The sequence below is a fragment of the Aulonocara sp. 'chitande type north' Nkhata Bay genome, linkage group LG22, assembly GCF_057382095.1.
Source record: "Aulonocara sp. 'chitande type north' Nkhata Bay isolate Kocher_YH1m ecotype deep benthic linkage group LG22, A_spYH_male_GT1.1, whole genome shotgun sequence".
NCBI classification, from domain to species: Eukaryota; Metazoa; Chordata; class Actinopteri; order Cichliformes; family Cichlidae; genus Aulonocara; species Aulonocara sp. 'chitande type north' Nkhata Bay.
The window spans coordinates 14,865,276-14,879,116 of NC_141364.1; the positions used below are offsets into that span (position 1 = coordinate 14,865,276).

At 42.2% G+C, this 13,841-nt stretch overlaps 2 protein-coding genes across 5 annotated transcripts; both read left to right on the plus strand.

Annotated features, from left to right (window-relative positions):
* The first annotated feature begins 174 nt into the window (after positions 1 to 174).
* s100u (S100 calcium binding protein U) lies at positions 175 to 7,088 on the plus strand. The gene is made up of 3 exons (XM_086280344.1): positions 175 to 368; positions 2,908 to 3,040; positions 3,371 to 7,088. The coding sequence occupies exons 2-3, from the start codon at positions 2,921 to 2,923 to the stop codon at positions 3,890 to 3,892; spliced, it is 642 nt and encodes a 213-aa protein (XP_086136470.1). The 5' UTR covers positions 175 to 368; positions 2,908 to 2,920; the 3' UTR covers positions 3,893 to 7,088.
* A 1,676-nt stretch (positions 7,089 to 8,764) lies between these two features.
* On the plus strand, positions 8,765 to 11,066 carry s100s (S100 calcium binding protein S). 4 transcript variants are annotated; one of them, XM_086280288.1, is made up of 4 exons: positions 8,779 to 8,843; positions 10,137 to 10,183; positions 10,519 to 10,672; positions 10,865 to 11,066. In XM_086280288.1, exons 2-4 carry the CDS (start codon positions 10,170 to 10,172, stop codon positions 11,051 to 11,053), a joined length of 357 nt encoding a protein of 118 aa, XP_086136414.1. In that variant the 5' UTR covers positions 8,779 to 8,843; positions 10,137 to 10,169; the 3' UTR covers positions 11,054 to 11,066. The 4 variants fall into 4 exon arrangements, with proteins under 4 accessions (XP_086136415.1, XP_086136414.1, XP_086136413.1 ...); XM_086280289.1 differs by lacking the exon at positions 10,137 to 10,183 and having other exon boundaries at positions 8,765 to 8,843; XM_086280287.1 differs by lacking the exon at positions 8,779 to 8,843 and having other exon boundaries at positions 8,856 to 10,183.
* Positions 11,067 to 13,841: the final 2,775 nt, after the last annotated feature.

Here is a 13,841-nt window from a genome sequence, read left to right on the forward strand (position 1 = left end):
GCGTGAAACTGAACAAATCACACATGACGTGAAACAGCTGGCTCGAGAGCCAAAGATAATTCCAATAAAAACCGAGTATAAGTGTTTTGATACACTTTCACTCCCTTTTCACGAAAGTTGGGGTCGCGCTCTTGCACATTCCCAATTCTCCGCTCTCTCTCTCTTCCAGGTACACGCCCTCTGACTTGTGAAGGGGGAAAAGTTTTAAGGACAGAAAAAAAAAAACCCTAAATCACGGAAGAGATTCTGCAGTCCTACTAGTTTGGCAAGTTCTCTGGGCGCAAAGCAGCGTAGAAAGGTGGAGAAGAGGGCAGAAACTCAAATTTGCGCACATTTGTATACTTCTCTTGTCCCGCAGGCTGTAAACGGTGAGTTAAAAGGGTATTTTTTGGCTTATTTTAGTGATCTCCTCCGTGTATGCAGCTTATTTGCTCATCGGGTTTTTTTGCCACGTTTCGATAAACTCTCGCAAGAGCCATCCCATGAAATTTGGCCGCTGTCTGACTGCGGGACGGTTTCAATGACTCGACTCTACCGAAGTTTTGAGTTCACGTTGCACTTCCATAAAAAAAAAAAAGTAAATCATTATAGTTAGTGGCTGTTTTGCTTTCATGTGCGTTTACATTTTAGCTTTTACAAACTGTGTGGGGTTGAAGCATGAGCTCCTTTTCTTGGAAAATATATTTGATATGATTAAGGCAGATGCCGACCATTTTGCCAAATGCCAAATGGTACAAAAAATTAAAGTAACTCTGAGTGACAGTATTGGGCTTTAACGTGACACATCAACCAGGCATCCGGGTCGCGCGTAAAAATGCATTTTTGAGCGATTTTTGGTGCCGGTTTTTACACCTTTGCGCACAATATGCTTTTAATCGAGAGGCCCGTGAAGGCGGCAGTTTGTCTTGCTGAGTGGAGTTTTGTATAGCTGTGTCTGTCACTTGTGATAATTTTATTTGTTTTGGCTTAAACATTTAAAACTAGTCTACTTGTGGTATTTGGGATGAGTCCTGGAAAAAAGCGTCATGCTTGTGGACGATGTGGATTCAACATTGTCTGAGTTTTCTGTATTTGCAAACTTGGAAGAAAGACAATGACTGCGCGCTGTATTTTACAGCCACAACCTAACTTGTTCCTCTCTCAATATTTAATGCCACACTAGCGGTAGTATTGTCATTACTCTGCGCACCTACCGTATCACATTCGCCCGTTTGGAAACGCAATACTCAATCCTCTCTGGGCTCTGGAGGGAAATGGGAAACCTCTGGTTGTAGGCCTGCATATTTAATTATTTGCGCAGTAGTTTTGGGGCCTTTAAGGCAAATAGCGGGGATTAATGTGCCTTCTCTCCCGAGTCCAACAAGGTGAAGCTCTGACGTGGGATATTTGTTTAAAATCGTGCGCGCTTTTAGAAGCTATTCAAGCAATACTGACTTACGGCAGGTCGTAGGTGAACAATGAATGTGAGAAATGAAAGAAATGTCAGGCTGTAAATAGAAGAAATGTATTTTGAGTAGGACGCAGTTAAGGCTCTTGTGCATTCAGGCTGTGGAGGGTGTGTCACCAGCGGAGGAAGAAGTCCCCTAAAGTTCCTAAAAGGCCCGAGTTTGTTTGTTTTAGCATAACAAGAAATTAACAGTCGATTTCTTCATCCATAGCTGGGCAGTTTAAAACTGGTGAAACTAACTTTCCTTGAAAATACTTACGCACACACACACACGCTTGTTTGTAACTTTATTAGGCCACTATTGTTCAGTGACAGCTGTTTTGACGATCAGAGATGTGCTCACTCGCCTGCATGCAAACGTGTGGTTATATTGTGCGCTCTGTTGTGGCACAACAAGGTCAGACAGATACAGAGCAGTAGGTCAGCTGCAAGTGTTAGATTTAAAACACTCTATGGTGTCAAAGCCTGCTGCTAATTAACATATGCTGAAACTAACACTAGCACCATAAACTTCAGGTGGGTGTTGTAAAGTGCACAGACTTTAGTAACTAATGATGTTAATTTTCTGCATGACAGCTTCCTTGTTGAAACAAAGAACAGTTTGTTTCTGTTTTGTACTTTGCGCTGCTACATTTGAATTCTGAAGTTGACATGCAATATGTTTGCCTTAAACATATCTTCTCTCTGCGTTGGGGCAGACTAACTCGGAACTGGCCTGTAAATTCCTGTCTTAAGTGGCAGGCAGCGATGAATGGAATTTCTGCGAACATGTGTCACCTATTGGCATGTTAAACTTGGGGAAATGCCTGTAGACTATATGAACGAGTTTGTAAAGATCTAAGGTCCTGATAGTCTCTCTGTCAGACTCCAAACATCTGCAAAGGTTTTAATGTATAGGAATTGGCTGCTGATGTGTAATGAAAGAGTGATAATCCACAGCAGGCCTAATTGTCCCATTTGGTAGCGTGAAAGGGGGTAACAGAGTGAAAACAAGAAAGAGACAGTAGCAGGTAAGAGAGAGGCAAGTACAGCTGGCAAGGTAGCAAAAGCAAGACAGAATGAGGGAGAGGGGGAGCGGGAGAGAAGCGCAAACAGGGACTAGGTAATCCCTTAGGTAATCTGAAGCCCAGTCCCCTCGGTAGCTTCAGTAGATCAGATGACCTATCAAAGATTAGAACTTCCATTGTGTGTTACAGCTTGTCTCTCAATCAGACTCTCCACTTATCTCACGTCACCATCCCTCCCTTATTGGAACTCAAGGCTCAACACCTGAAACAAAAGGACGCGCATGGAAATGAGGAGATCCTCTGTTTCATTTTCCACTGCATGTGCCTGTTACTGCAACACACTTGAACCACACTGTCTCCATGCAACTTCCCTCAAACAGCACGCAACAGTGATTATTACCATCTAAGTATCTATCTATCTATGATCATTGTTTTTATCTCTCCCTTTTGTAGAGAGAGAGAAGTCATGGAGAGTGCCATTCAGACCATGGTGAAGGTCTTCCTGAAGTCGTCCAAAGGAAGGGAGAGTCTAGGGAAGAAAGAATTCCAAAACCTTGTCTCATCCCAGCTGGGAAACATCCTCACGGTTAGGAAATCTTTGTTGAAATCTCAGAATTGTTGCTTATATTTGGATTATGTAATCATCTTCCACAAAAGCAGACAATGGTGTTGTGTTAGCCCTGGCCAGCCTTAACCTGTCCAGATTTTTGAAATGTTAACTGTGAACAAATGTTGCTGTAATATACAGCCAGTACATGGGAAAAGTGATCCGGTATGATGAAATGACACGGATCAACATTATAATGTAAACGGAGCTACTGATAGAGGGCCATTTACTAATCTTGTACGGTGATATGACCAGTAAGAGGTGAGGTAGAGTTACTAATCATCATGATTGTATGTGCCTACTATTCAGGACACAGACAGCAAAGAAGCGATAGACAACATGGGTAAGGGGCTGGATAGCGACCAAGATGGCAAGGTTGGCTTTGAGGAGTTCATGAAGCTAGTCGGCTATGTGGCCTGCTCGCTGAGTGAGCAACGTTCGCTCGCCAAAGAGGAACCTGCACAGAATTCTGCATCTGCACAAGTGGCACAAAGCGTCCCCAACAAGGACGCTCAGAAGCCCAACGCGAACGAGGAAGCGAAGCCCGAGGCGAACGAAGAGGCAAAGCCAGCAGCAAGTGCTGAAGTGAAGGTAGAAGCAAATGCAGACGCAAAGGCAGAAGTAAAGGTAGAAGCAAAGGCAGAGGGGCAGACGCAGCCGGAGGCAGCAAAGGAAGCAGCTGTGTCTGCCACAGCTGCAAAAGCAGGAGAAGCGGCTGTAAAAGCGGAGGAAAACGTGGAGGAAACGGTAAAGGTGGGGGAAACTGCAGACAAGCTCCCCGCTGCTGTGAAGGAAGATGTGGAAAAGAAGACAGAGGAGGCGACCTCATAGGGGACAATTCATCCTTCACAACAAAAAAAGAAAAGAAATCACACTACACACATTCAAAACACTACACAAAGCACAGCCTTATCAATGTTAAAACAAATCGAAAAGCCACTAATGATTTTTTTTTATGTTTCAAACACAGAACTTTGAAATAAAGCAATATTGGGAAAAGTTAAAACACTACAAGACCAGCTCTAAAAAAATAACAAGATATTCCTTTTTATAAGATAATAACTGTCAGTTTATTGCTTTGTACTACTAGTTACCACTATGTTCTTATGTACAGCATGTGCATCCCACTATATAGCACATTTACCTCATTATGATAATATACTATGATAGCATGCAGACGTACGCTATCCCGTGCATGCCGTGTCCCTGTGAAAACCTTGCTGCACACGTGACCAACGCACCACTGCCAACAAGACCTTTAGCTTAAACCCAAACCTGTGCTTCCTGCACAGTTGTGCCATGCAGTCCTTTGGGTCCTTGATAAAACAGAAGTAAATTACATCTTAAAGGAATAGTTTGACATTTTAGGAAATATGCTTTTGAAATTAATAGCCAAAAATTCCTATACATTAGATAGCTTTGATTTGGCTAAAAATAACAACACGAAACATCTGCCAGCATCCCTAAAGATAAGAAATAACATTTTACAACAACTTTTTTGTTTAATAAGTTGTTCGCACCTTTTTAGAACAAAATACATTGATCATATCTGTTATTTAGTGCTAAAAGAGGGTAGCTGTTTTCCTCTTTAACTATAATTGATTTTCCATACAGACCCTAGGGTGCTTTTTTTCCTCTCTTCCGACTCTTTAAAGTGTATTTCTGAATGTGTCAAAGTGTTCCTGCATTAGGTGCATGAAAATCTGACAGTACATTTTTACTAACATTCTCGTGCTATATTTCTGATTGAGCATGACAATAAACAGAAGTGTTTTGCTGATGCTTTGCATTACTTCAGCTTGTCTTAACTGTGGTATTGGCCTCCTTTAAACCTCCTTCTTCTTCTTCTTTCTCTTTCAAGTCTGCTTCACGGGCTCACTGTGCTGCAAAAGTTAACTTCATCTGGTGTCTGCAGCGTATTCTCGTCACTTTTAGTCTGCCATAAATTAGGAACTGGAAGATCAGGTGTGACCTTTGGCTAAATAATTAAGGTTCAGGGTTGGAATCCACACCAAAGGGCCATTAAGTGGCCAAAGGGGAGCCCAGATGAGCCTCATATGAGTGGGCTGGTCACTAGAGGGGCAGGTCAGAAAAGACGCTCTTGTAACCTAAGTTGAAGAGAAGAACATGATAACTAAAAGCCAAGAAGTCAAGCAGCCTTAACAGGTGTCACTTTTTAAAAATTAGTGCCTGTATTATGTGTATTTGAGACAGCAAGTCCTGCCTATTTAACCCTTAGGTGTTGGGCGGTTCATTATCAGGAGTGATCACTGGCAGCACAGGACAGAGGAGGAGTGACTTGACATCTGTTTTGGAGGCTTTCCTTATAGTTGTTCATCGTCGTGGGTGGGGTTTTTTTTTTTGTTTCTTTGTTTTGTTTTGTTTTGTTTTGTTTTGGGGTTGTTGTTTTTTTGCTGGTTTAGGCACCGTTTGTTCATCCCTGTGTGTTTGTCTGTCAGTCACACTCTCATTCTGTTTAAAGACCCCGTTTGACCTGCAACTGGATCCTTGGGCATTAGGCATTGGGAAACTACTGGATTAGGCATTTGATGGGTAACACACCCTGGGACACAAACAATTACATGAAAGTAATCCCGGGCTCCAGTGAACCTGCCTATCAGATGAGGTGGTAGTGTAAAAGGTATCATTGTCAGAGGTTGTGCCTTTTTTTTTTTTTAAGCAAAAAAAAAAAAGAAGAAGAAAAAAAGAATACTGAGCCATCAATGTGTGAGCTTCTGCAAAAGGCTAATAATGAGATGTTGCATGCTTTTGGAAACGTATTACCATTTTATTACCATTATTGTGGCCATTATTTAAGTTCTACATGGCCTCTTTATAATTAACTATTAAGCCTATACATAACTCTTATCTGGACCACTATGGAGATAAACTTGAAAGTGTACTTCTTTGTCACATTATATGCAATTTGTTAATTACAATTTAATGATTTGCAAATTGTTTCATCATCAATAATGCACCCATGAAAACAAAAAGGTTTGTGTTGCAGGCCTGCTGTGTTGCAGGTCTGTGAGACCAGCTGCAAAGTGCTTCAGGCACACACATTTTGGGCAGCGGACCAAATGTGTACCTTATGTACTGTTAGAGCACCTGGCACCGCAAACCGCTCAACAGCAACACGGGCAAGATAAATAAGCCTTGAGTCATGTGACCGCCATGGCTCACTGCGACACTCCCATTGTAAATAACCTCATTTACACACTCTGCTCAGACTTTATACTCACAGTATGCTACGTTTCCCGCCGCAGTTATTATTAACACACTTACTGAACAATCGGGGCTTTTTACACTACGTTATGATTTCTTTTAATAAAATACGTATAATTTTTATACTGCAAATACATTCTGGTACTTCCTATGACTAATAGAACCATGATCTCTTAAATTGCTGTAGTCAGCTTCCTGTTTAACTTGCACTAACAGCAGATGCCGTGTTTTTGAAGTGAGCATACCTGGGTTGCACATCATCTAACAAAGGTAATATTTGAATCTCTGCGATGATGACCTATGAGAGCTGCAGCCTCTTTCAGAGAGCTTAAACTGTTTGCAATGGCAGTGTTATTATTCTGTCCCTTAGTGCAAACCCCACCCAGCTTTAACTCATGTAGATTAAAAACATGCTGGAACTGAGCACAGCAGATTTGCAGTGGGGATTGTTTGCCGTCGTGTTTTCATTGCGACACAATGAATCTCTTTCATTCTGAGATACAGAAGATGAAGATAATAGCATGCGTTAAGAATCTCCAAAGTGATACACGTACGAGTGTACGAACGTGTGAGTCATAATGTTTGTGATTACGGGGCCGTTCCCAGGGAACTGTGCAGGCTTTTATCACTGTGCATTAATGCAGTCCTGCCAAGTACAGCAGTTGGACTTATTCAGGTCCACTGACCTGTACAGTAAACTTTATTATGCTGATTTTTTAACTTCATATGTAACGCTGTATCGTTTTGGATAATTTTATGTAAAGTGTAATGGCTAACATTGAATAAACTGTGACAATAACAAGTTTTTGTAGATTGTTCAATTAAAAATCCTGGTGTTGGTGTTAAGGTTTTTACAAATCAGGATGTAAAATACCTGAAAGTCAGTGACGTAGAAGCTCATCTGACTGATGATGCACCACAACTTACAGGTTAACATAATCTGTGAAGTAAAGAAAGTAAATACATCACTGCATGGGTGTTTTGCACAAGTGTGGCCATGAGATTGAGCACAATTTGGATGAAGATCCATAAAGTACAAGAAGCTGAAATTCTGTTGAATAGTTAAAGGGTAACATGAGCTAAAAATCTATCTATCCTTTTTCTATCATTTAATGGTAGTGGTCAGTAAAAGTATTCTAATACAACCTCAGATGAAAAGCAGCACATGACAGATTACACAGTTTCATCATTTATTCAAAAGAAATTAAGCCAAAATGCAGAATCAGTGAGAAAAACTAAATACACCCTTACTGCTTCCAAAGAAATTAAGAAGGAAAGTGTTGGCAGGAAAGACATGAGCAATGATCTTAAAGAAGCATTTGTTGCTGCCCTTCAATCTCAGAAGGCGGTACTTTGCCATTCCCAAACAGGTTTTTGTCCATCATTCTACTGTGAGAAAGATAGGTGGAAAGACAGTTGTCAATTGTTCCAGGAATGGGCAGCCCAGCAAATTCACCCAAAGGACAGACCATGCAACGCTTAGAGACTCTGCAAAACACCCAAGAGCTGCACTGGAGACTCTACAGGTTTCAGTTAGCATGTTAAATGTTAGAAATTAGAAAAGACTAAAAAAAAGCGTGGTGTTTTGGAAGAGGTTCCAAGAAAAAACTTTTAAAATGAACATTGCAGCAGAGCTTAGATTTGCAAAATTGCATCTGAACAAATCCCAAGGCTTCCGAAACAGCCTTGGACAGACGAGACCAAAATGGAGATGTTTAGCCATGAAGCACACCTCATATCAACTCTCCTGCACGGTGGTGGAGGGGTGATGATTTAGGCTTGTTTGGCAGGTGCAGGACCTGGGCAACTTGCAGTCATTAATTTCACCATGAACATGAACACTAGAGTGAAATGTGAGGCCATCTGTCTGACGGCAAAAGCTTAACCCAAACTGGGTCATTCAACAAGCACAGCAGCAAATCTACAACAGAATGGCTGAAAAGAAAAGAATGAAGATTCTGCAATGGACAGATCAAAGTCCCAACCTCAAACTGATTGAAATGTTGTGGCAGGACCTTAAAAGAGCCGTGTGTAAATGAGTGCTGGCAAACCTCAATGAACTGAAGCAACGCTGACAAGAAGAAAAATTCCTCTGATAAAGTTATAAAGAAAACGAGTGCTTCAAGTTATTGCTGCTAAAGGCAGGTTATATAAGCTAATGAATCATAGGGTGTACTTAATTTTTTACACACTGCCTCTGCATTTTGATTTAGTCTTAAATATATTACAGTGTAATATATCACACGCTGTTCATCTGAGGCTGTTTTTACATAAATTCCTTTTCATGACTGTATGCATATGTGATGAAGAAAGGAGGGGAGCTGAACACCTGCGCAGAGAGAGATAGATGTAAAGGAAACTGAAGTAGTATACGTAAGTGGGTGAAGGAGTTGGGGGTTGGGTGGGGGGGGGGGGGGGGGGGGGGGGTTTAAGGAGGAGGAGGGAGAGGTACAGGTGATATTTAAGCCACTGGCAAACTCTCTCCTCATCCATCTCCGCCTTGGCTCTGTCCCCTGCACCTCTTCAAAGACAAAAGAGGCCCTCCATCAGTACTCAGGTAAGACGGATAGCTTGGATTTTGGACTTTCTCCTCTGTATCCGATGAAAGTTTCTTTGTAAAGTGTTTTAGCAGCTGCACAGCCGAAGTAAATACTCAAATGCCGTTAGTGCAGAACGGATAGTGGGCACTCAGCAGCAGACTTGGAAAACAAACTGCGTGAGTCAGTTGGTGATTTTTTTTGTCTGGACAAAGCACTGCTGGCTTTCCACTGATGTGCAAGCTTTGAGAGGAGCATGACAGGAAATTTGCACATCAGTGAAATATGGAAACAAGCGAAGCCAGTAGGGATTTGTGGCAGAGCAGCAGAGCACTGGTAGGAAAGATAATATACTGAACATACTGGACATACAAAATCTTTTAGTCTCAGCATGTCTTGTTCCATTAAGCTGATTATCTTCTTTTTTTTAAACTCAAGATATTTAACGCCATGCATCACTCGATACGGATATTGCTTCATCGTTAAGATAACTTCATACATATGCATTATTACTATACTCACTGTGTCACTGATAGCATTTCCATCTCCATGGCTTCCTTTTGTATTGTGCCAGTCAGTGAGACAGTGACCCCTATAGATTTCCCAGTGAGTCAGCTTTGGTGTCCACTGGCCTCATCTTTTGTCTGTGCTGCCTGCAGCTCTGACCTCTCTGGTACAATGCTCTGCAGCATGATGAGAGGCAATAACCGGTGACTGACATTAACATCCCTGTCTCCTTATGTCAGAGATGATAATTAATAAATCATGCACAGGGGAGCATGGCAGACTGATTGTGCCCTTTGGTGTTACGTGTGGTAAGGATTAGCATCAGCACAGCTCTGCACACTGTTTTCCAGTTAATAGGTCCCTGAACTTTAAACTTTGGGCCAAAAGCTGAATGCATCTTGGCAAGAGTGGAATTGAAGTCCCTCATCTGTATGCACTAGTTAGTGTATATGCTGGCAACTCAGGTTACTTGCCCCCTTAGTTTCTAAATGTCGTTACCAGGCAAGTGTTATGTTTCACTTGTGGTTTCCATTTGAATGATAAGACTTGTTACACGATCAGCATATAGAGAGATGTGGTTTACATCGAAACCATTCATTGCTGATGCCGTGGAGTTAATTGGTACATGCATTACCAATTCAGCTTACAACATATAACCCAAGGATCAAAGAACAATGAAGCGTGTGCTTTTTTTGTTGTTGTTGTTGTTGTTGTTGTTGTTGTTGTTTTTGGGGTTTGTGTTTTTGGAAAACCCTTCACACTCATGCTTCATTGACAGTGACTTATCTGTGTCTGTGTGTGCACAGTCTCTCCACGAGTCCAGCACAAGAAGCTCCACGATGCCGGACACAATGTGTGTAAGATTGTTCAAAAAAAAGCTTTCCCAAAGCTGTCCTGCATCTTTTCATCCACATCTCTGAAACGTAAAACCTACTAAGGTTGCACACACACACATACAGTGACCTTAGTAGACTCTGCAATGCATGCAGAGCATTATTAAACCCAATGCTTAGAAATAGGGAAAAACCTCTCTGCTTTGCTTTGCTTCCTTCTATCTATCCATCCATCAACTATCACTCTTATGGAGGTGGCTTCACCCTTGACTGCTATGTGACCGCACATGCAGCTAGGGCTGGAGCGGGCATTATGTGGCAGAGTCTGACCTCTTTACTTGAATCCCCCTTCCAGCATGTCCAAGGAGCCCAGTTCCAACCTGGAGAGTGCCATGCAGATGCTCATAAAGACCTTCCACAAGTATTCGGGGAAGGAAGGCGACAAGTACACTCTGAGCCGGGGCGAACTGAAGGAGCTGCTACTAGAGGAGCTGGGGAGTTATTTAGGGGTAATTATGTGGTTTGCACACTAACACACTAATACAGTTTACAAATATGCATGATGCAAGTAAAGATATTGGCTCATCTCCTCAGACGCACAAGAACAAACAAGCCTGTGCAGTTATATATGCCCACAGATGCACGTGCATGACACCTAACACATTCTTAAGCCTGTCTCTCTCTCTGTTCCACACTGACAGAGCTCCAAAGATAATGAAGCAGTTGAGAAGGTGATGAACGACTTGGACGCCAACAACGACGGGGAGGTGGACTTCACCGAGTTCATCATTCTGATGGGCGCCCTCACAGTCGCCTGCAACGACTTCTTCCTGGAGTTCAAAACAGACGACAAACCCAAAGACGGCGAGTCAGCGCAGAAGAAAGCTTGAAACACTGCAAAAGAAGGAGGGGGGGTGGGGGTGGGGGGGGCGAGAAAAGTGAGATGGAGAGGGCGTAAAAGAACTGTAAATCAGCAGAGGAGATAGAGGACAGAAGTGCAATGGCTTCTCTTTTTTTTAAATCTTATGCAATATGTAAACACTACAGCTACACACGAGGGAAGAGGTCCAGCGCTTTAGTTTATGGTTTCACAGAACACAGAGCATTCAGGAGGAGTAGTGTTTTTCCTTCTGCAACTGTTTCTCATACCACAGCTTATCCGGAGCTAGTTGCACTGTTCTCAGAGCAGTGGCTAGTTTTATATACACGACAGGGTTAATTTCAGCTTCTTCTAACTCAGATTCAGCAGTCACTTAGGTTTAGTAAGGCACGGGAAAGACAGGAAGTTTGGGGATGTTTGAGAATGTCTTGCACGTGAATAACTTGACAACATATATTTAGTCACAGAATAAGTTACAGATTATACCAGATTGTACTCAGTCTTGAAAATATTTATGATTTGTCCCCTCTCTTTTGCTTTTGTAATCTTTTCAAAATATTAAACGTGGCATTTAACCAAATATTAAGCGTGGTGTTTGCAGTGTCACGTACTTGAAAATATAAGCGGACTCTTACAATGCAGAAGTACAAATCTATAATTTGTCACACACGTGTGGCAGCTGGAAGTCGAGTTGAATATCAGCAAACTGTGAGGCTGTGGTTGAGTGTAAGCACTGACATTTTGTGAGTACTGCTTGTCTGTGTGTGTGTGTTTATGCATGTCTGTGTGTATCTGTATATTGGGGATTCCCACAGAGTAAACTGCTCTGGCTCACACATCCTGCCAACAATATCCTGCAAGTCTTGTTCCACTAGATATAAGCTGACCCAGATGTTTGACTTGGAAGTGCAAAGAAAACTTCTTCAAAAGAGGAAGACAGAGGGAGGAGAGAAAGAAAAAGAGCGAGTGTGAGGCAAAATAATGAGTGCTTTTGTGCATATGCCTGTGTGTGTGTGTGTGTGTGTGTGTGTGTGTGTGTGTGTGTGTGTGTGTGTGTGTGTGTGTGTGTGTGTGTGTGTAAATGAAAAGAGGGACAGCAAAGCCAGAGAATGGATCCAATTTATGAAATACATCAGTCAAGTATGTAAGTTGGAAAGTGGTGGTATAATCGCAGAGGAATGCTCAAGCTGCTGTGACTGTGAGCACACTAACTGTCCCTCTCTCACGCACGCACACATAGATCAGTAAATCAACACGTCCTCTTCCACCTCATTGGCTTTTGTAGCTGCTCGTCACTTTTAAAATATGGCTGGAGAGGGAACACAAAGCAGATGAATTACATTAGATCCTCTCCTTTCAAACCACTGAGGGATTTCACTTGGAGGTGTAATTGTGCTTGGACACTGATGAGCTTAACTACCTGCTCTTCTTACCTTCAGCAATATTAAGAAACTGATTCCAGGTCAGCAGTGCGTCAGCGGGCGTGGCTTAAGCGATCCGCTTTCATTCCTCTGCCCTCTGTGTTTTCCAGAGGTGTCCTCTGGTTGGTCGGTTTGAATATTTGAGCTCGAGGTGCGCAGCCCGCAGACAGGTAATGATTTCAAAACAACGCGTGTAAATGTTAACCCTGTTTTGGCCCGAGGCAAAGCAAACGACCTTTTATGGCTGTTAACGGTCTTGTTTACTGCTTTTCTTGTTTCATTCCAGAGCAATGATTAGTTTCAACGACTTGCAGTGAGGAAAGTAAATAAGAGAAAAGTACAACACACACACGGATCTAGCAGTCAAGGGGGAAAAAAATATATACAGATCATAACAGTGGACCTAATTCTGCAGAATAAAATTTGTAATTCTAGTAATATTTTCCCTCTATGCTGCACATTTCAAGGCTTGGCTTCCCAGCTGTCTAACTGTCTTAGACTAGAAACTGTTTTTAGTGAAGATCTTCACTGAATTCTTCCTTTTTTGCTTTGAGCAATTGGGTTATTCAGTGTCAGGGAAACTGCCTGTAAATGTTTATAGTCACTTCAAATAAAAAAACTCTAAAACTCCTTCAGCTAGGAAGGGTAGAAAGATAAAGATGTTGAGGGTGAGAGCAACAAGATGCAGGAAAGCCACAATTCACATGTGAAAAACAGGCAAAATCCTGAAATGGAATTTAGTTTGATTTGTTTGTCACCTGAATCTAGTGAAGCAAACTGGTTTGTCAGCTCTGCTTGCCTTTCTGTACAAGTCTGAGATACCAAGTCAAGTCAATCTGCAACACACATGGAGGGCACACGCCATATATTTTACTTGGGTAAAAGTGCCAAAGGTTTAGCTGCTTTGGTGTTAATAAAATTAACACCAAGTGTGCTGGAGTGGCAACAACGACACAACCTTCAAAACAGGCCGCTGACATTTTTTTCCATGCTCGTCTTTTCCGACTGTTTTTCACTTTTTTGCATTTGACTAGGGTCAGAGTCATGAAGTGAAAATCCAAGTCCCCCAACATGGAACATCAATAAGTGCTATTTCCAGAAGGTTTGCTGCATCTCCCACCAAAGTCTCAAGAGGAGGAAGGAGATTCCAGGAGATAGGCAGTTACACTAGGAGAGCTGGACAGGGTTGTAGAAGGTCCTTAATCCATCACCAAGACTGGTATCTGGTCCTTTCTGCAAAGAAGAACAGGATGAGCTACAAAATGACTTCCAACAGGCCACTGGTGTGAATGTCTCTGCTCAAACACTCAGAAACAGACTTTGCCTCAGGCCCGATGTCCTCTAGTGGAGCTGATCGGAATTTGCCATTGAATACCA

Bases quoted from the DNA above. Each gene is read 5' to 3' on its own strand.
- s100u (XM_086280344.1), top strand. From the start codon at position 2,921: ATGGAGAGTGCCATTCAGACCATGGTGAAGGTCTTCCTGAAGTCGTCC. The intron at 3,041-3,370 runs GTTAGGAAATCT...CCTACTATTCAG, and splicing joins AGCTGGGAAACATCCTCACG to GACACAGACAGCAAAGAAGC.
- s100s (XM_086280287.1), top strand. From the start codon at position 10,005: ATGAAGCGTGTGCTTTTTTTGTTGTTGTTGTTGTTGTTGTTGTTGTTG. The intron at 10,184-10,518 runs GTGTGTAAGATT...TCCCCCTTCCAG, and splicing joins TCCACGATGCCGGACACAAT to CATGTCCAAGGAGCCCAGTT. The intron at 10,673-10,864 runs GTAATTATGTGG...CCACACTGACAG, and splicing joins AGCTGGGGAGTTATTTAGGG to AGCTCCAAAGATAATGAAGC.